General features: G+C 42.2%; 1 protein-coding gene across 2 annotated transcripts in view; it reads right to left on the reverse strand.

Moving 5' to 3' along the window:
* Positions 1–7,255: 7,255 nt before the first annotated feature.
* Positions 7,256–26,610, reverse strand: part of SCAMP1 (secretory carrier membrane protein 1) — a 90,569-nt gene continuing 71,214 nt past the window's right edge. For both annotated transcript variants that reach the window (XM_032774494.2, XM_032774495.2), the window contains 2 exons: positions 13,275–13,392; positions 7,256–11,179 (listed from right to left, as the gene is read on the reverse strand). In XM_032774494.2, coding sequence (XP_032630385.1) covers positions 11,015–11,179; positions 13,275–13,392 — 283 coding nt within the window. In that variant the 3' untranslated portion in view covers positions 7,256–11,014. The remainder of the gene's footprint in view (positions 11,180–13,274; positions 13,393–26,610) is intronic.

A 26,610-nucleotide genomic window follows, 5' to 3' on the forward strand; every position in this document is an offset into this window, starting at 1 on the left:
TTGATTCTGGAGCACTATTATAACCTATGTGCTGAAGTAGCAGCCCCGGCCCCGGCCCCTGGAGTGCCATTTCTGAAGTGTCAGAGTCCCTGTTTCTCTGTAAATACAAATCCAAGCCCCCTACACAACCGTGCTGCTGACACCTCTGTTCTCCTGTGTACATTCCCAATGTCAAGGCAGAATCATGTGGAGGGTGTTATGCTAGCCACAGGGCAAAACTGCCCCCTTGGTAATTTTTATAATTTTCTTTTTCACCATTGCATTGTGAGAACCCAGCCCTTCCTCTTGTTAACCCAGAATTCACACTTGAGAACCCCATGTTTCCCCCCTCCCAATCCCATTGCACTCTTATACAAAACGGGTAACTCAGTTTTCTTTTAAATATTTAACATAAAATAAAGCTATGGGCTGGAACCATTTATGTCAAGTGTCTGCACAGAACAAGTTTTCTTTTTAAACAAATTGTAACCACTTGCAAAAATTGGCGAGTTAGGGCAAAACTGCAGCTACAGCATCATAATGTGTCTTATTTGAAACTGTACACCTTTGAAATGTTTCCTTGTACTTACAAAGTATACCTTACAAAGCGCACACTCCAAATTTTCAACCATATTATTTGTATGTGGCTGAATCCTATTAAAAAAAACCTGTAAGAACCCGCCCCCCTCCACTGAATACAGATGCAAAGTTATTGCTTGTTCTACAGCTGCTACTACTTTAGAGGGCCCCTTCCCCCCGGCACTGGAACAATGCAATACAAGCTGGGGCACTAGAACAATTGTGATATAGAACTTTAACTAGAAGGGGGGGGGCCTTAAGGGCTGTGAACAACACATGGAATTGAGGTGAAGATATATATTTTCTAATGTTGTAATTGGTTTTTCTTTAGGAAGATAGTGTGCCAATTAAAAAAAAAATCACTGCCACCAAATCATGACATGCTCTTAATATAGTGTCACAAATATGTTAAAAATCCAAGTACTATATTAATCAATGACAGATTACTGTTTTCAAAGGTGTAGTGCAGTGCTTAACTGAACTGATTTGGACCATGCATGCTCCAGGTATTGTGTGACTTTAAAAAAAAACAGAACAATGTATTATTAGGACATAACTATGTTAGGTCTTAACAGTGCTGAAAAGATTAATGGTGGGTTTTATAGTACTGTGGATAAGAGATATTTGTTTTGCATGTGTTTTTCTGAATTTGTAAGGGAAGTGGACCAGCTTCTATTATTGTACTAATACAACATCAAACTGATCTAATCAACTCAAGAGTTCATACTCAGTGACTGGCATAGATGGAAGACATGGTAGGAAGAAACAAACCAAGACTCTTTGCTTGCTCAGGGTTCTGTTTTTCTAACAAGCGATCAGATGGCTTTATTCTTACATATAGATTTTCTTAATGAGTTTTAAAATGTGACCCACTCATTAAGTTCGATGGCTACTGTTCCTGAATTTCAGTTCCATCAGAACAGCGGCCTTCTCGAGACATTCTGTGAAAATCACGTGTCTTTTGTCAGCTTCTGGCATGTTTAATTAGTTTCATGATGGGCCATATAGCATAACTGCTTCTTAATGTACATGTAGTGCTTAGATGCAAGGAATGTTTCATGTTGCATTTAAAAAAAAACAAAACAAATCTAGCTCACTCAAAATTGTAACATACTAACTTTGTAAATTTTTTTAAAGATAGAAATGTTCTTTAAACAGCTGTGGTTTGATCACCTTTGTAAACATATATTCTGTAAAGTGCCATAGTTCTTTTCGGAGTATAGCATATTTAAATATATATATACACAAATGTGTGAGAGATGTGCAATAACAAGTTTTTTTTAAAAAAATATGATGTGCTTTAAAAAGGGGCTGCCGAGTGAAGCATGGCTGGAATTTTGGTTTTGGACAAATTTATTGCTACTTTCGAGTAATGCTATCGAATCTGTAGAGGAAATAGGAGAACACTGATTGTAGTTTAAAGATTTATCTAAAATCTCTTTTCTCGATTTATTTGAGATACTCAACTCTGGGTAATTCAGGCCCGATTTATTTATAGCCTTAATTCCAACAGTGAAGCTGCACACCTGCACCATAATCTAACAAACAACTAGGAGTTGAAAAGCTCAGCAGTGCTTGATAATGTCTCTCAATGTGCTCTACAGACCAGTAGGCACTGCATCAACATTGCTATTAGCTACAGTCTGGTCCTAGTACCATCTTTTTGCCTAACAAACACTTAAGCACTTAAATCATTTAAATTTTGTATTAGTATGCAGTGTCAGAGTTACCCAGTTTTAAATGCAGCAGTCAAATTTTCTTTGAAGCTAATAGTGGGGGAAGCCTGCTACAGCCGGAGTCATCACTGGCTCTTTGGTGAAGGCACTGCCCCACCGAACAACTGGGCAGTAATGTGGGGCTTTAACTGTATATGATGCAAAACCCTGAATAGGAATGTTGGCTGGGGTATCCATCATTTGTTTATGCTACTGCTGTTGTGTGACCAGTGCTTTGTGTAATGTTTTTCAGCACTGACTAGGTACTCACTCAGTAATATCTGTTTTTATTATCTAAAGCTCACTTATAGTGGAGTTTGTAAACTAAATTCTTATTAACAGATCTGGACTATCTTAGTTTGAATGTGGTTGGCTATTTTAAGACTGATCAAGGTGCATACATTAAGGGATTTATATTACATTAGGAGAGAGATTTTGCAGTGATTGTGAGACTATTGCCACTTACAATTTAAGATCAGCTCTTTAGTGATCAATATGTAACAATCTTTTATACAAGTTGCATTAAAAGTAATTTTATAATTAAATATAGCTCTAACACCTAATGTATCTGCAAGGTAAAACCAGTATGGTTTCTGTTAAGTGGTAGAAAGAGTAACAAAAATAGGTTTTAAGGCATGTGAAACACTGACCAATTGTGTGTGTAATGCCTTTTACATGCTATGATACTAAAGCACTTATTTTTTCTCATCAATAGACTTCAAAGCACTTTATAAAAGGAGGGTAAGTAAGTAGCAAAATCATTAGAACTGGCAACAGAATCCAGGCTTAATCATCCCCAATGTAGTGCTGCTGAACACAGTGGCCACCTGTTAACAGTTTTCTGACACTAAACACTTAGTGTAAAGGCTTTTAATTGCACTACCTTCTACTATCACCTATTTTAAACCAGTTGGGTCCATTTATTTACCTTTTCAGCCAGTTCTGGCTTGTCAAGTAAAACATTTCTAATTCTGCAACACAGGGCTCGCAAGCCTGAGGTTTAGCTCCTTAGAACCTGATGAATCCAGAACTGATAACAAGGTAGCTCCCAACTCAGCAGAATCCCCTATTAGATATTACATTATCACTGTAGAGATGTTAAGGGATATTGATAACCATAGCTATGTCTGCTTCCTTTTTATGTTAATTTGAGAAACAAAACACCCCATGTCCCCAAAGTATTTCATCTGCTGATTGTACTAAAACTGTACAATGGCTTGATGTGTGTAAATAAAACTAATATCTTTTTCAAAAGAGGTGGTATATAATTTTAACCTAAGGTTAGTGGAGGTGGAAAGTTGCAATTAAGAGCCCAAAACTCCCTCAAAGGGTTGGTCCTAAGATAAGATTTCATTATATATTTGAGTGCAAAATTAACTCTCTTACCTGTGAAGCCACAGACTACTGCTGCCGTTAACACACATTGGTGTCAGTCTCATTCCACCTACTGGACAAGCTGAACTTTATTATATACCTTTAAATAGGCTCATGATGTTCTGCCTGTTCATCTATCTGCACCTAAGATGGCATTGCAAACCCCTTGCTTTTTAAAAATATTAAAAACCTGCCTGAGAAGTGACAGGGGGAGAAGGGTTTTGAAGATGTTGGTATTTACATGGCAAAGTAATTAAGTTAAAAAAAAACCTTTCATACTGCATGTTGACTACTTGTGCCTTCAGAGCAGTAGTCGCAGAGTGAACTTCACCTAACAGAAAAGTGACAAAATATGCTATAAATGCATGGCCATTAGCCACCTTTAGCAATACTCAGAGCCCGCAATGAGATGTAAATTCAGTTAGTCTGGCTGGGAAAGGTAGCAGAGAAGAGAAAAAGCCAGGTGAACCCAGCCAATTCCAGAACATGTAATCAAAATGAAAAGATGTAAAACCTCCTTCCTTCCATTTTGAGCAAAGAATCATACATACCCCCCATCTCATTTTTCCCTGAGAAACATCAAAAAGACATGCCATGGAGACAACAGCCCTTCACCAAATGTTCCCAATTGCACTGCCACTACCCAAGGCATGGGCCAAGAAAGACAACCGCAGATAAAGTGTGTCTGACAAGAATGCCAATGCACAGGTAATTCATACTCAATTCACTAGGCTGCTGTCAATTTTATTTATGTACCTTCTTAGCAGCTTCTGCTGCAAGGCTAATAATTAACACAGTTTGAAATTGCCAGACTCGGCTTAGCTGAGGATTCCAAGAGCAAGACTTGTTTTTGTGAGGAACAGTGGCAAATTCTCAGATGCCTAAAGTGTTCTAAGCCAGCTGATCACCATAACTGATACATCTCTATCCACCTATCTCTGGAAGTAAAACCCTCTAAGCCAGAGACATGCTCCCTGCAGCCCAGGGACAAATACCAATAGATTGAGTGCACAGGACAGTACAGAAGCTGTATTCCAACTCTTTTCTAGCTGTGGGCTCGATGGTCAGTCACTCCAGCACAATATCCAACTTCAATATCAAAAATTTGCATCTTATTTCCCTATTCAGGATGTGAACATTTCCTTAACTAACAGAAAACAGCAATATTATGCATAAAAAGCCCATAGGCAGAAGCCAGCACAAACATACAGAGACTGCTCTTGCCAATGTCATGTACATGAATTCCTTGCTTTTGCTTTAATAGGTGGTGGTATAACATTCAGTAACATGGTTAAAGTAGTACAATGAACACTTTACCATAACCAGTCATTACCTGAGGACCAGGGGTATTATGAGAGGGGACATACTAAATGACTAACACAAAAAGAAAATATGAAAAAGTTTTAACTAGTAACTGCCTATGCGTCTGTTAAGAATTGGCATTGCGAACAGTTTTGTTCTGGAACAAAATTGAATGCTTGCAGAGCTATGCTTTCATAGACTTCAGATATTTCTCAGAAATGTCTCATGAATTCAGTTTCAGTGCCAATACATACCTAAGCTATTATTCCACTATTGAAGTAAAAGATGTGCACTTTTTCCTTTGTAAATTCATCTCATTTTTTTCCAGAGCAAAGACTCTCACCTATGTGCAGAGTCAGAAGTGTCTCAGACAGAAACCCTCACAAAAGCTAATATATGTTTTATTTATTATTGAAATTTAATTTTCTTCTTTACTTGTTGAAGGGAAACATTAAAACAGACGTATCTCCATTATATCGGTTCCATTCTGCCCTGTGTTTGATTTGTGAGTGGAATGTTTTCTTTTCAGGCTCATTTATTTAGAGTCAAACTGCATTCACCTTACCAAGCCAGCTAGGACTGGTACACTGAAGAGTAAAACATGTATTAGGCTCCCATAAATCAGACACCTCCCCACCCCAATAAATGGTTTGAGAATTGACCACTTTTTTTTTTTTTTAAACAGATGACATTTAAATGTTTCCTATTGACAATACATGTCCATGTGGTTGCCAGCAATAAACAAATAGTACTATGGAACTATTTTCACCATATTCTTCCTCAACAGCATTTAATAATAATGAAAACTGAATAAAGGCATAACTTAATTCTTTTTTAAAATCGCCCTTTAACTACCACAAAGATGAGCAAAATCCTAGGGAGAATTAGATCTAACAACAGGAAAACAAACCTACTAACTGAAACCATGTTTTATTTCACCACGGTAATGCTCAACCACAGCAATCAATCACTGAGCTGACAGATGTACTAAGAATATTTTTATTTTTTGTTTGAAAATTAAGGCAAATATTGCACCATTTGCAAATCTAACCTAATGTGTAGTTAAAAATTCAGTTGTTTCTGCATCTCTCCAGAAAAAATGTTACAGCTGATGCCTCTTTACTGACAGACAAACAGAGTGTGTGTGAGAGAGAAAAGAGTTGGTGGTGCTTTTGTAGGAAAAGACTACAGTGAATATAGCATAAAATTCTTTCCCAAGAAGGAAAGAGCTTTAAAGGGAAACTGTCAATCTGTATTCATTTCTGAAACTCCATGTTTCCTGACAAAACATCCCTTACAATTTTTTAAAAGTCAAACCATATAAACCATGCATCTGAAGAACCGGGTTTTTTAACCACAAAAGCTTATGCCCAAATAAATCTGTTAGTCTTTAAGCTGCCACCGGACTCCTTGTTTTTGTGGATACAGCCTAACACAGTTACCCCTCTGATACAAAAACTTTCCATAATTTCAAATACATGTTTTTCTGCCTCCCTGCTATTTATTTCTAAAGGGACTTAGAGAGCACCCAGTGTGCTCAGCCCCACCCTTCTTTCTCCTCCCCTATTCTCTGTGTACATGCCTTCCTGCTAGAGTGACCAGATAGCAAGTGTGAAAAATCTGGACGGGGTGGGGGGTAATAGGAATTTGTATAAGAAAAAGACCCAAAAATCAGGACATCTGGTCACCATTCTTCCTGCTGCCATTTTTTTCTGGTAAACCTCGTCAGGAGCAATGTGTGAGAGTTATGTAATCATTCTAATCATGAGCAAGGAAGTGCACCTATATCATAACTGACTATACACAAAAGTGTGGTTTTTTTAGCCATTTTAATTATTACCTGTTGTATAATATACCCAAACTTTTTAGAGTTGAATGCGTCCCTCTAAAGAAGTTAATCTGCTGCCAAAACATCTAAATACAAAGTAACAAGGAGGAAAACAGGGAAAATTGGTGATATATAATTTCACTACTGTCAGGTGTGCAACTGTCTTGAACAACTCACTTCTGATTGGACAACTGCCTAGAGAAAATACTGGCTACATATCAGAACAAAAGTATGACTGTACTGTGCATTTGCAAAACACTATTACAGTACAATGGTCTATATCAACTGTCTAGTTAGCTGTTTACAAACCCTTCATATAAGATATTGAATCCAGTAACATACTCTGCATATTAATTATATGAAATAGCAGTAGACAGCAATGTTATTCCATAACATTTGAACAGAAACAGCAGAACAAAACATTGATATAGAAGTGTCATTTCAGAAAACAGAAAAATAAACAGTAGCAAAACCAATATTGTTTTCAGCAGTTTCATTTTACTTCCAGTAAAATCCTAGGTAAGGTTTAATACTCATAGTTTCATTTAGTACTGACAGAACTTTTTTTTTTTTTTTTTTTTTGAGAGAGAGATTTGGTTTTGTTTTTAAACTTTCAATTTATAGCACAAGTACAAAGTGGTGCAAGCACTGATGAAGTTTTCCTTCATACTATTTGAATAATCCAATCCTAGTCATACTCATTTGTTATTCTGGTAGTGGACATCTTACTTTTCCATTTCAGCAGATTACACAATTTATATACAGATTGTAAAAACCAAATGATATTTTTATACAGAACAGCCTTCCTGCATGTTTACCTGACCTTTAAAAAAATCTCTATCTTGTTTAAAACTATTCTGAGCAAACATCCAGGAAAAACAGTATTTTTATTCTATGACCTTGTGTTAATACAATAAATATACAAAACTTGTGAACTACTCAGACATGCAACATCAGAGGGACAGAATGAATGTGTTTTTACAGAACCATGACATTTACTAGGATGGCAGAGCATTGTTAGTAATTTACAAAATATACAAACATCCCTCAGATAAATAAATCCAAATCCTAAATTACAGATCACTGACTATTGACATTCCAGTGTTTAAACATCATACTTTCAACCAAATTTGCCACAATACAACAAAATGACAAAGTAAGTACATATTGTGTTAACTGATAGGAGTCCAATACCTCTGTTAGTGAAGTAATAATATTTTAACAAACATCAGCCTTCAGTTCTCAAATCCAAAATGAGAATATTTTTCCTTTGGAACACGAATATTCATATATATTAATTTTGTACCGTAATGCATTTTTGAGTGCAGAGGTAAACATGTAAGAATCACAGAATCATAAACATAGAATATCAGGGTTGGAAGGGACCTCAGGAGATCACCTAGTCCAACCCCCTGCTCAAAGCAGGACTGTAAATAGACATGTGCGTGTCAGTTGCTTTTTAATAATATCACGACTGATAATCTACTATTCTACAGTATGACAAATTTAACTGTGAGGATGCTGTCCCTCATACCCCATGAGAAAAGAAAAATGCTTAATTCAGGCTTAAGATCCACCCTTAAAGGAAGTCCTCGGTATAATTTTCATACTTGGTTAAGACGACTCACAAAAGTAGGACTTGGATCTAGAGAGGCCTGAAAGATGCTAGCAGATCACAACACAAACTGTAAAATAAAAATTCAGATGGAACATTAAAGAGTAAACAAATTTTAAAAAGAACTAAAACCTCCTCTGCTGACTTTAAAAAAGTGCTGAGGAAAAGCTTTAGAGAGAGTCCCGGTTACTATTATTTCAATTGCATTGTTTAATTCATAGTGAAGAGAATTCTATCTGGAGACAATACAATTATGAACAACAACTTCAGTATAGATCATATTACAATGCTTTCTTACCATATTTATCTTTATTACTAAAATTGGATTTTGAGAAGTTAAATTATGAATTTAAGTTGTACTAATTTATACAGGGATTTATGTATGCAAGTGCTACACTGCTCCAGGTTGAAGGGTATTTTTTAAAATTGTCTTATTTTACAATATGCGTAAATTGAAGTGAGAAGATTATTCCTCTATCAAAACCAATCCACATTCAGGACATGAGGTCTCTCTGGGCTGGTCTAGAAGCACTTAAAATGCTGCAGCTGCTTCAGGAGACACACTACCTATGTTGACAGGAGAATTCGCCCATTGACCTACCACTGTCTATACTAGGAAATTAGGTCCATTTCACTGCATCACTCGGGGATGTGGATTTTTCACAATTCTGAGCAATATAGTTATACTAACCAAATGTCCTAGTATACATCAGGCCTTTGTAATTTTAAGGTTCAAACTTGCAAACTTTTATTCATATGAGCAGTCATGCTGATTTCAGCGAAAGCATTTATGTAAGATCTGGGGATCAGGTCCTTAATGATCTCACTATCTGAAACTGGCATTTTATGTTTTTAAGCTCAGTCCAAAGTACTACATATATTATCATCCAATAAACCAACCTACCTAGGAATCTCAAATGGCCTTAAATAGACAGCAACATGATTTTGAAGCAAGAGCTGATTAAGAAAATTACTCAAGTAACTGCATGAATCATGGTGCATCACAGCAACAGTTTAATTTATTAGACAAGGGGCTGGCAACCTTTCAGAAGTGGTGTGCGGAGTCTTCATTTATTCACTCTGATTTAAAGTTTCATGTGCCAGTAATACATTTTAACGTTTTGAGAAGGTCTCTTTCTATAAGTCTATAATATATAACTAAACTATTCTTGTATGTAAAGTAAATAAGGTTTTTTAAATGTTTAAGAAGCTTCATTTAAAATTAAATTAAAATGCAGAGCCCCGGACCGGTGGCCAGGACCCGGGCAGTGTGAATGCCACTTAAAATCAGCTCGCGTGCTGCCTTTGGCATGCATGCCATAGGTTGCCTACCCCTATATTAGACAGATATCCATTTCAACAATGTGAACGTATTTAATTTTATTCTCTCAATGGAGATAAAAAATATTTCTTTTCCAACTCAAAATAGTTAAGAGTCTTCCTTATTCAGCTTGAATCAAATCACAAAAGAAGGCTGAGGTGCGTTAAAAGGAATTCAAGTATGTGTTAAATGCCACAGTTTAAAAAGTTTGATTAGAGAAAATATTCCTGTAAAAAAAAAAAATTAAATTAAATACTGTATATTCAGATTTTTGGAAAAGCAGTAAATAAAGTGACTGACCAAGCTATAGATTTAGTACCACTGGTAAACACAAATTGACACTGAAAAGTAAAATCCAACACCCCTACCCCACAAAAATTTCATTGCATTTAAAAGGTGACAAAGAACTGTTTATCGACGTATTCTAAAGGTTGGTAATTTTTCCTATAACAGAATGTGTTTTCCTAAGACATGAAAACTGAAATTAAAAATAGCAAATATAATCATTTAGCTCTTTGATCAAAACCATCAGTTAACTTCTCTTAACTGTACATTGCATTACACATTCTGGCAGCAAGAATGTCTATGCAATAGCCATTTCTGATTTTAAAAAGTATGCCATGAAAATAGATACAAATCAACACTAAGTGGTACAGATAAATCCTGGACCAAAACACTAATTCAGCATGGCCAAATACCTCAACAATATTCATGCAAACTTGTAGATCTATATTAAAAACCTACTGCTCTAAAAAGAAAGAAAGAAAGAAAGAAATTACATTATCTACCATACTTATATCTGTCCATCAGCTGCTGAAACTGCCACAGCAGCAGCCAAATCTAGAGTCTCAAACTGTCAGTCTACTTCTTGCAGTAGAAATAGGGAAACAGGCTCAAGAACAAAAATAACTGCTCCAAAGTTAAAACAAAAGATTCTAGAGTGAAATATTAAAACCCCCCTCTAAATACATTTAACTGATCACAGAAAGTACCATATCAATTTCAGATCCATTGCTGAAGTTTCCACCAAAATATTGCTCCTCCAGAAAATATGGAGAATTATATATATAGAATGTATTTAATGTTTTAAAGAGGGCAAAGAAAGTTGCCTGTGAGTTTTTTTGTTTTGATAAATAAATGTATAAAGGAATAAAACAAGATTTTTTTCCCGTTTTAGCCCATGCACAGCTGAAGGAGAGACATACATGCTGTGTGTATTCTGAACGCAAGTCTTTAGGAATAGAATTAATAAGATGGAAAATAAAGTACAGTCAAAGAACTGTAGTGATTTTTGTATTTCACTAAATTTGGTTACCCTTGAAAGCATTTTGAGCTGCACTAGTGGCTGCTGTAGATGCTGCATTTGCTGCAGCTGTTTGTACAGTTTTGTTCGACATCACACCAGTTGCAAACTCTTGCTGGGCTTTTTCAAAACTAGCACCGGTTGTACGGTATAGGCCATGAACCTAAGACAAAAAGGGAGGGTGAAAGGGGGAGGGAGAGGAGAGAAACAAGAGTTAAAAAAAGTGTTATGATCATTCCATTACCTCTATTTGTAGATGCTACACCAAAAGTCTTATGACAAATTAAATGAATAGAGTGATGGGGAAATTTGATTCTGTTGCCTGCTTGGTATGGAGGATAATCAAATGGGTGAAATTTAGTCCCCAGCATCAACAGCAAATATTTGTTGATGTTTTAGACCTATGTGCCTTTTAATTAGCATTAAAATGGTAAAATCCTAAACAATTAAAAAATGGAAATATAACAAGTATAGAAACCATCTAGTGCAACATATCTGACAATAAGTGACACTGAAAATTAAACAGTTCTTAATGCATTAAAATGTTTTAAAAAAAGAAGAAACAACAACGCTTTTTATAGAAAGTATAGTTTAATCTACTGTGGTAGCTAGCACATTTGGCAGGGTGAAGCAAATTGCTTAGTTGGGTTAACACAACTTCATACTGACTGTTTGAAGGAAAGGAGCTTTTGACAGGTAAGAGGAATGCTTCCCAAGAGATGCAGTGAAAGCAATGGAGGAAAATATATCCCCTGAGCTTCTCCAGGTAGTAGTGGCAAAATGCTTTTTCCTACTGCTCAGAAACCAGCTATCTATAATAAAATAAAATAAATAAATAGGGACCTGGCTCTAGCCCATGTTTCTAGCCTGGAGTTGCTTACGGAATCAGTCTCATCCATGCTCTGACCTTGTCAACACCTTCCCTCTTCCCTCCAATCCACATTTGCAGCTGCTCACCCTAAATCAGTTAAGTACTCCTCCAGAAACACCATCCCTCCTCCTTCCCTAGGATAGTTCCTTAGATACAAAGACAGAGGGAACATCATCTTTCCTTCAGTGAAGCTTATGAAGGTTTAAGTTCCATCTTATTTGGCTTCTCTCATAAATGTTATTCCATATCAATAAAGATGTAAATAGCTCATGTCCAGATAATTATGTATTTCCGAGGAACCCAATTGTGTGTGGGAGAGAACTGAGTGTGACAGATCAGTGCCATGAGGAACAGCAGGATAGGAGAAAGGGAAACGCCTTTTAAAAAGTTATAGCACAGGAATGGGTTATGCTCTTGGAGGGAAAGAAGATAACAACTGGATAGCTCTCTCCGCCATGCCACCTCTGAACTTCTTCCCAAATATCAGCAGGACAGAATCCTTTAGGGATGGTTGAAATCCCCAAAAGACAGTAGTTCCTTAAAGATAAGATAAGAAAACTAGAATGATAACAGAGAGGCCACCGCTATATGCATTTGAACAACACGCATCTTATTTGGGTATTTTATGTGTCTAAGTTTATGCCTTCTGGATAGAAGGCGAACAAGAAGGAACTGGGTTCTACGTACTATATCCTGATCTAGGAAATATTTCTACAGTGCTGTCAAGTCCAGGACATCTTTCTTAGGAATTTTTAAAGCACTTATCACTAGAGTATCTGAGAATGCAATTTTTCAAAAGTGGATGCCTAAAGCTAGGATCCTAAATAAAGGTGGCCTGATTTTCAAGGGTGCAGTGCACCGGCAGCTCCTACTGACTTCCAAAGGGAGACGGCTCCAAGAACAGATGAAAATTACTCAGCACCTCTGAAAATCAGGCCACTTATTTAACAGCCTTATTAGTCCCCCATGTTGCAAACTGACAACCGGAGTGCCTGGCACCTCAGTGCAGTGTGTACTGTCCTTCCATTGGGGCAGGTTGTGTCACATTCTCCTTCTCTCCCCACCACTTACTGTCTTTACTATCCCCACACTCAAATCCTCCACTGACAATTTCAGTTTGCACAGACTAAATAGTATTAGTATCTTTGTTTTACACAACACACACACAAAATGGCAGCGACTTCTGTCTCTGTGGAAACACAAGCAACAAGGTATTACAGAAATGCAATCAGTACAGGTAAAGCAAAGCAGGAAGAGGACCTATAGGAATAGCAATTAACCCTATCAATTGTGAAGATGCAGGAGAGGACTTCCCTAAAGCAGAAAATTAGATCAGGGGACAGTGGAGTAAGTGGAAGTCTGCAATAGTAAAAACAAAGCAACTTACCTTTTTAAACATAACTAGTGAGATGACAGCAGACGCTGTGAAAAGTGCTGTTATGATTATCATCATAATGCCAACAGGAATACTCTTGTTAAGCCCAGTCAGAGATGAAATCCATCCACTAGAGGAGAAAATGACAAACTTTCTTACAGTGGTGCACTACATATTTCCTTTTAAAGAAACCTTTGTAACCTTCTGGTTCTGTTCTGACTTGAGGAAAGTAATGAAAATTATAAAAGGTAAACAGTCAGTTTAATAAAGTACTTTTAGAAGTTCAGTTCCTAAATTATGTAGTCTTAAAGTTAGGGCACGTCTACACTACAAACTTTTGCCAACGTAAGTTACGTCTGCATAAAGCTGCCAAAGTTAGTATATCGCTTGTGTGCATGCATACTTGGCTCCTTGCATCAGCACCATGCATACTCACCAGGAGTGCTTGTGTCGATACGCAGTGTGGAGCAGCAGGAGTAGGTATCCCAGTGTGCAGCTCACCACTGTCCAGCACAATGTCTTTTGGGAAATTTTGGCAATGTATGAGGGGGGACAGAAGAGAGTCATGCAGGCCTGACTGGGACTGCGGGATCAAATTCCGATCATACACCTTTCTCCATCCCATAATGCCATTTCTATCCCATAATTTTCATGCCTACTTCAAAAATCCTACAAACCCATGTGGAACTTATCACTGTCCGCCATCACCAACAGTAGCATGGAGCCTGCATAGCTCTACGCTACTGTCACAAGCGCTACAACTACAGGATGGCATGATCCTCTGGTATTTACAGAGCCGCAAGAGCTGTGGGGAACATGACGATTTTCTGGAAGACAGACTGCTGTGGGACATAGAGCAAACCAATTCAATATTGTTAGTGGCAGTCACAGAACAGATAAAAACGGTGGAGCGCCACTTCTGGGCCTGAGAAATGGGCACTCAATGGTGGGGCTGCATCATAACACTGGCGTGGGATGATGAGCAGTGGCTACAGAACTTTTGGATGTGCAAAGCCACATTCCTGGATCTGTGTACTGAGCTCACGCAAGCAGTCCGGCGTGGGGACACCAGAATGAGAGCTGCATTGACAGTGGAGAAGCAAGTGGTGATCACACTGTGGAAACCTGCAACGCTGCATTGCTACCCGTCCTTGGGAAATCATTTTGGAGTTGGAAAATCCACCGTGGGAGCCATAGTCATGCAGGCATGCGAGACCATTAATCATCTCCTGCTCCACAGGACTGTAACTCTCAGCAATGTGAAGGACATAAAAGATGGTTCTGCAGCAATGAGATTTCCAAACTGCAGTGGCATGATAGACAACACACATATCCCTATTTTGCTATCAGACCCCCTTGACACAAAGTCCATCAACAGAAAGGGCTATTTTTCTGTGGTTATACAAGCGCTGGTGGATAAAGGACAGTTACCTGTTCCGTAACTAGAGTTCTTTGAGATGTGTTCCTCAGGTGTATTCCACAGTAGGTGTGTGTGCTCGCCACATGCACCGGTGCCAGAAGTTTTTCCCCTTAGCAGTACCTGTACGGGGGGAGCACTAGTGCGACTCCTGGAGTGACGCCTCTATATCGCGCTATAAGGGGAGCCGCACACTCCCCCCACCCTTGGTTCCTTCTTGCCAGACAACTCCGACAGAGGGGAAGGAGGACGGGATGCGGAATACACCCGGAGCAACACATCTCAAAGAACGCCAGTTACGGAACAGGTAACTGTCCTTTCTTCTTCAAGTGATTGCTCATGTGTATTCCACAGTAGGTGACTCCAAGCTATATCTGATGGAGGTGGGTAGGAGTTTAAGGGTTTCCGGGATGCAGTAATGCCCTACCAAACTCGGCATCATCCCATGCTTGGGAGACGATCGCATAATGCAAAGAAAAGGTGTGGACAGAGGTCCACGTGGCAGCTCTACATATGTCCTAGATAGGGACGTTAGCTACATAGGCAGCCGACGAGGTCTGAACTCTTGTAGAATGCGCCTTAATGACAGGTGGTGGGGGAACCCCCTGCCAGGTCATAACATGTGCGTATTCATGAGGTAATCCAGTGGGAAAGATGCTAGGTGGAAATTGGTTGTCTCCTCATCTGCTCGGCTGTCGGAACGAACAGCTGCAAGGATTTCTGTAACGACCTGGTTCGGTCCAGGTAAAAAGCCAGTGCCCTACACACATCTAGCGTGTGTAGGCAGCGCTCCTCGTTGGAGGAGTGGGGCTTAGAACAGAGTGCCGGCAGGAAAATGTCCTGATCCATATGGAAGACGGAGACCATCTTCGGGAGAAAAGCAGGGTGTGGGCAAAGCTGGATCTTGTGGAAGATCATATACAGGGGATCCAAGGTCAAGGCACTAAGCTCCAAGACACGTTAGGCTAATGTGATAGCAACAAGGAATGCTACCTTCCATGACAGGTGAGACCAGGAACATATGGCCAAGGGACCAAAGGGAGGACCTGTGAGGCGGGATAACACTAGGTTTAGATTCCATTGTGGCATGGGAGGCCTAGCATATGGGAATGAACAATCCAGGCCCTTTAGAAAGCGGGACGTCATATTGTGGGAAAAGACTGAGTGGCCCTGTACTGGCGGCTGGAAGGCCGATATGGCTGCCAAATGCACCCTGACAGAGGCGGGAGCTAGCCCTTGGGTTCTAAGGGACAGGAGGTAATTGAGAATAAGTTGGAGCGATGCAGGTTCCCTGCTCCCTCGCCCACCTAGAGAACCTGGACCATTTGGCCAGGTACGTCCGTCATGTGGACGGCTTTCTACTTTCCAACAGAACTTGTTTGACATTCTCCAAACACCTCCCCTCCTCTTCATCTAACCACAGAGCAACAATGCTGTCAGGTGAAGCATGGCCAGGTTGGGGTGGAGGAGGCATCCCCCTTCCTGGGAGAGGAGATCCCGGCAAAGCGGCAGCCTCTGCGGGGGAGCTGCTAGGAGGGTCCCGTACTAGTGTTGATGGGCCCAATCTGGGGTTATAAGGATGACCCACATCCTGTCTGCTTTTACTTTTTGCAGGACTTTGCCTATTAGGGGGAAAGGTTGGAAGGCATAGAAAAGTTGGCCCGACCACTGAAGGAGGAAAGCGTCCGAGATTGCTCCCCTTCCCGCCTCTCCCCTGGAGGGGAACTGGGGGCAGCCTTGGTTCTGGGCAGAAGCAAAGAGGCTGACCTGGGGAACTCCACACTCCGGAAGAGCTGTAGGATGACCTCCCAGTGGAGTGACCACTCATATTGATGGGTAGGAAATCAGCTCGGACATTGCGGATGCCGGGTAGGTGCAAGGCTCGTAGGGAGATATTGTGGGCTATACAGAAATCCCACAGGCTCAGGGCTACCAGGCATAGGGCCGAGGAGTGCATTCCTTCCTGTCTGTTGATGTAATACATCACAGCCGTATTATCTGTGAGGACTCTGACCACCTTACCGCGAAGGTGCCCACTGAAAGCTACGCATGACAACTGTATTGCCCTGAGCTTCCTGATGTTTATGTGTAGGGATAATTCCAAGACCGACCATCTCCCTGGTGTTTGAACATTCCCTATATGGGCCCCCCAGCCCAGGTCCAAGGTATCTGACACCAGGTCTAGTGAGGGGAAGATTTCTTGGAAGGGGACCCCTTGCAGCATGTTGCACAGGAGGGACCACCACTGAAGGGCAGCAACTACCTGGGACAGTATCATGACAACTTTGTCCAGCCCGTCCCGGGCCTCGGAATACTCGGTGGCCAGCAAGAGCTGGAGGGGCCTCATTCTGAGCCTGGCGTGGCGAACCACATATGTGCACGCCGCCATGTGCCCAAGGATCTGAAGGCACGCCCTTGCCGTCACCACAGGGAAGGCCATGACCAAGCCAATGAGACCCTTGAGGGTCTTGAACCTGTCTTGGGGAAGAGAGGCTGTAGCCTCTAATGAGTCCTGTAGCGCCCCTATGAATTCTATGCGCTGTATCGGAACTAACGTAGACTTGGTCTCGTTCACCACTAGGCCGAGATCTGCGCACATGGACAAGAGGAATCCCACCTGGGCCTGCGCTTGGGACCGGGAAGTGCCCTTGAGAAGCCAATCGTCCAGGTATGAGAAGATCTGCACCCTCTCCTCCAGAGGTAGGCTGCTACCATCACCATGCATTTGGTGAAAACCCTGGGAGCCGTGGAAGGGCCAAACGGGAGGATCGTGAACTGGTAATGGTCCCACCCCCCAACAGGAATCGGAGGAAGCGCCTGTGTCCCTCGAATATATGGATATGGAAATACGTGACCTGGAGGTCCAGGGTCACGAACCAATGCCCCGGGTCCAAGGAGGGAACGATAGAGACCAGGGATACCATTCAGAACCTGTAGTGAACCATAAAACTGTTGAGATCCCGTAGGTCTAGGATGGGTCTGAGCCTGCCTTTCGCCTTCAGGATTAGGAAATACCGGGAGTAGAAACCCTTGCCCTGGAATTCTACCGGTACCTCTTCCACCACCCCTAGGCGGAGGAGCATGCCACCTCCTGGTCTAGGTGGCGGGTGTGCTCCAGGTCCCCAAGGGTCACCCAGGGCAGAGAGAGAGAGAGAGAGAGAACTGCAACATGTAGCCTTGGAGAATGCTGAGGACCCACTGGTCCGACATTATACGGGCCCACTTAGAAGGCAGATAAACAGTTGCAGAACACAAACTTTATTTACTGGGGGGCTTCCCTGGCAACAGGCCCAGTGGCCTCCCGCAAAGAGTAAAAACCGCCTCTTTCCCTGCCTTTTGCCCTTTGAGGGGCCTGGCCGTGGGGCCAAGCGGGACTGACATTGGGACCTATGCCTCTGTTCCCTCAGTCTCTTGGGCAGGGGCTCATATCTGCTCCTAGCAGGGGGAGCCGAAGCCTGCGGCCTGGGCTTGTTCTTTGCCAGAGGGACATACAGGCCCAAGGTTTGCAGGGCGGTGTGAGGGTCTTTCATCCCATGCAGGCGGACATCAGTTTGGTCCGCGAACAGCATTTTCCATCGAAGGGAAGGTCCTGCATCAAGGACTGGGACTCTGCAGACAGTCCAGACAGGAGAAGCCACGATGCCCTGCACATGGATATGGTGGAGGATATCGAGCGGGCTGCCATGTCAGCTGCGTCCGACGCCGCCTGGAGGGCTGCTTTAGCTGCTGCCGCTCCTTCCTCTACCAAACTCCTGAACTCCTTTTTGTCCTGCTCCGGGAGGAGAGGTTCAAACTTTGGTAGGGACCCCCATAGGTTGAAGTCATACCGGTTCAGTAGGGCTTGATAATTGGCCACCCTGAACTGGAAACTCACCAAGGAATAAACCTTCCTGCCAAAACGTACCCAGTCTCCTAGCATCCTTATCTTTGGCAGTGGGCACGGGTTGACCATGATGTTCCCGGTGGTTCACTGATTCCACCACCAGGGAGTTAGGTGCCAGGTGAGAATACAGGTACTCGTGGTCCTTAGCCGGCACGAAGTATTTCCTCTCCACTTTCTTGGAGATGTGGGCCAAGGAATCTGGGGTTTGCCACAGGGTAGTCGAAATATTGGCTACCCCCTGGTGGAGAGGCAGGGCCACCCGGCCCAGTGCTGAGGACAAGAGCACATTAAAAAGAGAATCAGATGGCTCCTCCATCTCCTCAGCCCGGAGCTGGAGACTAGATGCCACCCGCTTCAGGAGCTCCTGGTGAGCCCTGAAGTCCTCCTGTGGGATGAGTGGCAGTGCCGTTATGGCCTCCTCTGGTGCCAGCCAGGGGACCAGAACGGTGCCTACGGCGTTGGAGGGTACCAGTGGGTCAATGCCCAAGTCAGAGTCTGGGTGTAGTGCCGTTGGCTCAAGACCCGTTCACTTTTCCCTCTGACGAGGGAGGGGAGGCCGATGGAGCCTGGGATGCTCCGGCCACTGAGCGAGATCTCGCCTGCGCGGGCATCTGCTGCCACGGTGCCCATTGACACCACTTCCCCTGCCACGGTGTGCCGTGCCACTGACCTACTCGGGGGCCGGGTGGCATAGTTTGTTTTCGCTGAGCTGCATGACTTGGGAGACAGGAGGCTGGGTGCCAATGCTTAAGTCACTGTCGACCATATGGCACCATAGGAGCGATGAGAGTGACGGTGCCTGCGACAGTGCCTTCCGCCTGACCAGGACCTCGACGACAAGGATCAGTACCCATCCTAGGTGCTGTTCCTGTACTTGACCCAGCGGCCGGAGCTACAACGCGCCAGTGCCAGTGGACCACGAGAGGAGTCCTGTGTGTGATGTCTGGTAGAGCAGGAACTCGAGTCGAAGCGTTGATGTTGGTGGTATCAGGATTGGCCACGCTAGCTGCATCGCGAGATAGAGCATTGGCGGCGCCTGTCCCGGTGCCTGTGTCCCTGGTTGTGAGGTGTGGAGGACCCCCGAGGTTCCCATGCTGGTGGCGAGCCAGTCAGCCTGAGTGGGGTAGAGGGCTGCCATGAGCTGCGGGAAGACCACGTCAAGCAAGGCAGCGAGCAGTCCTCGGAACGGGGACTGTGCCACATCGGGGAGGTCTGCTGTGCTCCCAGTGGCCACTTCCCTTGAGATTGGGGTACTGGGAGGGTTAAAATGTCACGCACGGCCTGTGCAGCCTCCGGTGTCAACGACATCCTCACTGCAGGGGAGGCACACAGGGATGAGACTAGGCTGCTACACTCAATGCGAGTTGGAGGCCTGGGTCCTGAGGGAGATTGCAGGCTGCCCACCTCGGGTCCAGCCTCACCCCTTTCCTTCTCTTGGTGCCGCTGAGTCTTCCTTTGTTTCTTGGAGGGGGAGCAGTGCCGGCTAGTGGAGGGGACTTCGCTCCGCACCGAGGACGTGGTGCTGGACGCTGAGTCCGTTCGGCATGCTGGTGCCAGTGCTATTCCATTAGGAGAGCACAAAGCCTACTGTCTCTCTCCTTCTTTGTCCGTGGCTTGAATGATCTACAGATCCTGCAGCCTCACTTATGTGAGTTTTGCCCAAGCAGCGGAGACACTGAGTATATGGGTCGCTTCTTGGCATAGAATTGCAACAGGAGTCGCACGACTTGAAGCCTGGGGCACAGGACATGCCCCGAGCCCAGTCTACTAACTTGAGAAACTATTCAACTGTTGGAACAACTGTACTACTAAGGCTAACTAGAGAAGCTGCAGCAAGGTTAGAGCATGAAGTTCTGACTACCTTCACTGGCAGCAAGAAGGAACCGAGGGTGGGGGGAGTATGTGGCTCCCCTTACAGTGTGATATAGAGGCGCCACTCCAGGGGTCGCAGAGGTGTTCCCCCCGTACGGGTACTGCTAAGGGAAAAACTTCTGGCACTAGTGCACATGGCGAGCACACAAACCTACTGTGGAATGCACGTGAGCAATCACTTGAACAACCTTGGACACTTCACATCTGTGTTGGCTGGCCAGGGAAGGTGCATGACCCCTGCAACCTTAAGAACACAGGACTATTCAGAGAGCTACAAGCAGGGACTTTCTTTCCCAACTGGCGGATTACCACTGGTGATGTACAAATGCCAACAGTGATCCAAAGGACCCCGCCTACCCTTTACTCCTCTGGCTCATGAAGTCATAAACCAGCCACCCGGACAACACCAAAGAAAGATTAAAGTACCAGCTCAGCAGGTGCAAAATTACAGTTGAATGTGTTTTTGGTAGATTGAAGGGGAAGTGGTGTTGTTTACTCCCAAAACTGGATCTCAGTGAGATATACATCCCAATGTGTACAGCTGCCAGGAGTTCACATTTGTGACCAAAGCAGTCAGTGTTGAGCATTGTGGGACAGCTGCTAGAGGACTATTAGGGTCGAAACAAGTAATGTGGTGTCTACATTTGTGCTGCATCAACTTCAATATATCCATGCCTCAACACTGCATGGGGAGGTAGTGCTACTATATCAGCATAATGGAGAGCTTACATCGGTGGGAGACAAATTTAAGTGTAGAAACATGCACAAGTATGTCAGTGCAAGGCAGCTTATGTTGACGTAACTTTGTAGTGTAGACGAGGTCTTAAGACTTAAAAAAAAAACCTCAAACTTCTCAGATTTTTAGACCGGAAGGTACTTTTTTTTTAAAAAAAAAAGTCTTAATGAAGAATGGTAGAATATAAATTCACACAGATAAACAGTTCTTTATTCCCTGATCAATAAAACATTTTTTTTTTTTAAAAAATCACACCAGATTATTTAACTGACTAGCATTAAACTAGTTTGTTTCTTTAGCTATACTGCTGCAAAGGATTCATGAAAGTGCCGGTAATGTCAACAGGCCCCTGTCTGACAGTTTCCTGCCTTGTTTCTCAACTACTGAGCCCCTAAGGTGGTCATCCTCACTGAGGGCAGCATGGCTTCAATTCCATTGCATTCAGTGAAAGACAGAGTTTCTTTTCCAAGAGCAGCCTCCCTTCCGCTTACTAAGGTTTTGAGGAAATGAAGGCCATCTTAACTGATGGTAGTGTGTGGTTTCACTCCTACTGAAAAACACGGGAGTGAGCATTTCGAGGGGCTCATTCACATGCAACCACTACATTAGAGATAGCATCACTGAAGTGAAAAAGAATTTCTCACACAAGTAAATTGGATAATCATATGCTAAAACAAAGTAATCTGAAACTAAAGTTAACGTCTGTCTCTTCAATCTTAATTTTAAAATTTTTTTTATGAACAGAGAAAACCAGATAATGGACAATATAATGCCAAACTCAAAACCACAAAAGTCAGGAAATAAAGAGTGCACCTACATATCTATGTCACCGTCTCATAAATATACACCCCACAGACAGACACTCTCAAACACAAACTGTCCATTCCCCTAACAACCAAGTCAACCTCAATCAACCACAGTCACTAAGGTCACATCCATGCAACATTAATTCTGCCTTCTGTAGACTACAGTATTATCAACCTCAAGAGACCAAAAATCATGAGTCAGTCTTAAAACAAAAACAAAAAACAAAACAAGATTTATGTTAATTTATATGGTTTTTTGGGCCAGACTATATTTTGGTAGGCTTTTTTGCGAGTTTTTTTGGAAAGGATGTGTGTGTGTCTGCCTTGATTTTTTAACTCTCCCCTTCCTATCCTCTGTGTGTGAGACAATTAGTGTTGCCCAGTCCTCCAAATTTATTGGGTAATCAAACTTTGTTCCTACTGAAGAAACCTCTTCAGTGGAGCATCTCAGATCCACCCTCATCAGTTCTGCATCCCCAGCCTCCTCTTTGCTCCTCCTGGTTCTCTTCACTCCTCTCGACCTTCTCCAGTCTTAGGAGGTGAGGGCAACTCTTGAAGCTCTTTGTCCACCTCTGCCCTTTCCTAGGTAGGATGCTTCAGGGAGGCAGAGGGGAGGAGCAGAGAAACCATTCCACAGGACACTCACAGGAGAGGAAGAAGGAGTGGTGCCACTCCGAGCTGCTGGGGTCTTTAGCTTCCCCTCCCCTACTGTGAAAATGGTTTCATGATGCTATTGGGGGGTGGGACGAGACTTGGTAGCAGTTGATTGATTATTCTGCCCCAGGAGGAGGGAAAGTAGGGCAGACAGCCAATCAGAGGACTTAAATTCATTAGCGGGTTGGAGCTTCTTGCTTCATTACAAGATTGGCTCCAGCCCACATATGTGGACATGTTTACGTAGGTATGTGTCTTTGCTCTTGTCTCTTTTTTGCAGTGCTGAGTTTGGCATTATTGTCTCTTAACTGGTTTTCACAAAGTTGATTTTGATCTATACTAAAAGTGGTGCAGGTACTGATGCTATTTTTTGGAAACTTCAGCAAACTATATTCAATCTTAATTTCAGCATTTCCTAACTCTGAAGTGGTCGACCTTGAAATGTTAACATTCTTTCAGAGTAGTTTTTAAATTGATACAATGTATATTTACAGTGCCCAGCATGTTTCAGGTGATGTATACAGTCAATGGTAAAAAAATTTTTTTTTTAAACAAAAACAAAAATTTCCCCACAGTAGAGCAATGCCAGCTAAATATAGTACCACCCAAACTATTTCCCCTTCTCTAACTATCCTATATTTACAGGATTCTCATTCTTGGAAAATAAGTGGCTTAGGAATTTCTCATAACAACGATAAAACACTACAACACTGTACAAAAGTAGACCAATGCCCAGAACATGGAAAGGTGAAAGTGGAGGGTTAAATTAAGTGGGAAGGGGTGGGGAAAGCAGGGAAAGATAAGAGGTATAAAATACATTCACAGAAAAAGATAAGGAGAAAACTACACCACTCAACAGAACCTCAAGAATGTTTCCTCAAAAAATAAAAACAAAAACTTTAAAAATTGGCCTCTCAAGAAAGATCTTAAAAGAAAACAAACCTCAGATTCCGTAGCACAAAGAATAAGGATTTCTCCCTATAATCTAAATTTAAGCAAACAGTGTTTTGTCTGCTTTGAGATTTGCACCAGAAACTGTTTTGCTTGAATGAGTAGGAGCAGTGATGTACACTAACTGAAGATAATAGCTGTAAGAAATGCAATCAGACAGCTATTTAAATATGGCCCTTTTCATAAATGCAGTGTCAAAAGAATAGAACATTTGTACTTAGTTTACAATTACATAACCAATCAATTTAATGCCCTTTTAATGTAGAGTTTGTGGAGGTATGCAGGAATAGGAAAAATATTAATATGACAATAAATGCAATTAGGTCAAAATGCTTTAGCATCTGTGCAAAGGAATCAATGTTAATGCCAGAAAAACATCTAACCCTTGTAAAAACTTGTCTAAAGGTGAATCAGTTACTAGACCCTGAAGCTCAGAAATAACAAAACCCACACGCGTTGCAAATGACGTCAGGGCCACGGGGAAAATAGCTTTCCATTAAAAGAAAGCTAAGCTTATAGATGGCTCAAAAGGAGCTTTTATTGGCTTTGTCAGAACCAGATAACTATCCCATGCCAGAGGGTGAATTTTTAACTAGGGGGTCAGAAAAGTATCATGCTCCCCATGAACATGACAACAGGTGGCTGCAGAGGTCCCTGGTCTACATTCAGCTAGCTCACTGTAAATTAAAACACATGATAAACAGATGGACTTGATCTTTGATCCTGATTCAAAAGGTAGAAGGACAGTCAAGTAGTTTGAGGGAGGCATTTGAAGGATCCATGTAGATCTGATTGCACCAAATCACAAACAGACATGGCAATTTTCCAAAAAGGGACATCTTTATGTAGTTTAATGTACCCAGCCTACACACACCCACATTATACATCATTTGCAAGCTTTTTTTATTTACATTTAGATGAGGTATGATGGGGAGCTGCCAAGTGGTGCCGTAAGCCAGCAGACAAGGTGAAACAACAGTACTAAAAAGAATGGCATTTTTTTTGCAGTTCCAGAAACACTGCAACATGATAATGACTTGTTTTTACTGTTGACGTTAATTTCAACACCTTAATGTGGCATTTATTGATCAAAGCTACCAAACGACAATATATTTTTATTGGTTTTGCATGGGCAATATTTTTTCTAGAAATGATTAAGCTGTTTAGCATGTGACAAAAATCAACAGTTTACAATACACTAACATGAAATATTTTCACATCGCATATATAATTGTCAAAGTGTTAATAATTTTCTATACTTTCAATTGAAATTTGCTGAGCAGATCAATCACATCTCACACTGAACGTTGTGCAGGAATAGACTGAGTGCCCATAGTTTGTAATGCATCATGAGTAGATATAAATTCATGTGATCCCTAACCTAATGCTTCTCCGTTTGTAAGCTGTGACCGTACAGTGCAGTCTCATATGCCTAGTAGAATGTTTTAATTTGTAATTCTCTATCCATACACTACCTTTTACAATACTCTAGAAACTAGCTTTTTAAATTCAGTGAGATTTATGCATAGGTAGGTATTAACATTAGAGATGACAACAAACATTCATATTATGAACATTACTCCTGGGGGAAATTCTGCACCAAAAAACAAAAACAAAAATTCTGCACACAATATTTTAAAATTCCGCAAATTTTGTCAAAATAACACTACATAATCATAGCAGTTTCAATTATTTTGGTAATTTATGTCAAATTACTTGTCAGCAAGTATGTCTGTAACAACACAAACTCACAAAAATTCCCCCAGGAGAAGAGAGTTAAAGAAATCTCTATGACAACCCTCTTCCTGCTTCTCTGCCCCCTCACTCACCCCAGAACCCAGCCGGGGGGTGAGGGGGCAGACACCAGCTCCCCTCCCTCCTCCAGAACTAAGCCATGGGCCCCGTGCAGCCCAGACACTGGCCCCCTCCCTCCCACAACCCAGCTGTGCCTTCCCAGCCTCCCTCCCTCTCTCTAAGAATCCAGCCATGCCCCCCCAGCCCAGCCCAGCCCCCACCTTCTCTCCCAGAACCCAGCCATGGGCTCCACCCAGCCCAGCCCCTATCCCTCTCTCCCAGAACCCAGCTGTGCCCCATAGCTCAGACATCCTCCTCCTCCTCCCCCCTCCCAAAAAAATGTAGATGATGAACTGGTTCCTGTACTCCTCAAGGGGCCAATGGCACCTGAGCATCTACAAGTCCTTATTTGTGCCTGTACCAATAGGGTTTGCTACTCAGTCAACTGTGGTTTTAGTCAGAACAATCTTCCCTGCACAGAACTGCATATATACCAAGGCAATGAACAGTGTGGTAACCCACACACTCTCAGATATCATAACAAACAAGATGATGATAATGATGATGACTAGAAACATCACTAGCCCTATTACCTTTCAATAATACCTGTACAAGTTTATAATTAGATTTTGCTTTACCCTTTAGATTGTTGTTGTGAAGTCCAATTTTAGGTCTTGAAATGATACATAAAAAGTCTCTAAACTAACAAATGAATGCAAATATTTCAAAGTGGTCATTTTAACATGTTGATGGTGCCATTGCAAATCCTGTTTCTATGGTAACAGCACCATTTGTCAGCTCCACATCATACTTCATCTTAAAGTAAATATAATAAGCTTTCAGATTATGTGCGCGCTTAGAGAGGGTTCATTAGGTCTACTAAATTGGTCACATCTGCCATTCGCCTAAAATCTTTTCCACTTTTGGATATGTACTTTGGCTACTTTGAGGGATCCTACTAATTGGAGCTTGTCTCTGGACTACCTCCAGGATAGCAAAGCTCTATGGTTCTGTTACACTGATGTAAAGTGACGGTTCTTGTGATGTTTGCCTCCACCGGGGATCTCAGGGTCCACTGAGGTTGATTTACATGCAGACTTGTCATGGCTATTATGAATACAGCCAAAGCCCTGCATGCCAGCATTTGTAGCCTGGTCCAGGTTGACACACTCTAGTTCCAACATCTGCTGTGTCAGACTTTAATGTCCTCGATCCTGCCAAGGCAGGAAGATCTC

Source organism: Chelonoidis abingdonii, chromosome 6, assembly GCF_003597395.2.
Source record: "Chelonoidis abingdonii isolate Lonesome George chromosome 6, CheloAbing_2.0, whole genome shotgun sequence".
NCBI classification, from domain to species: domain Eukaryota; kingdom Metazoa; phylum Chordata; order Testudines; family Testudinidae; genus Chelonoidis; species Chelonoidis abingdonii.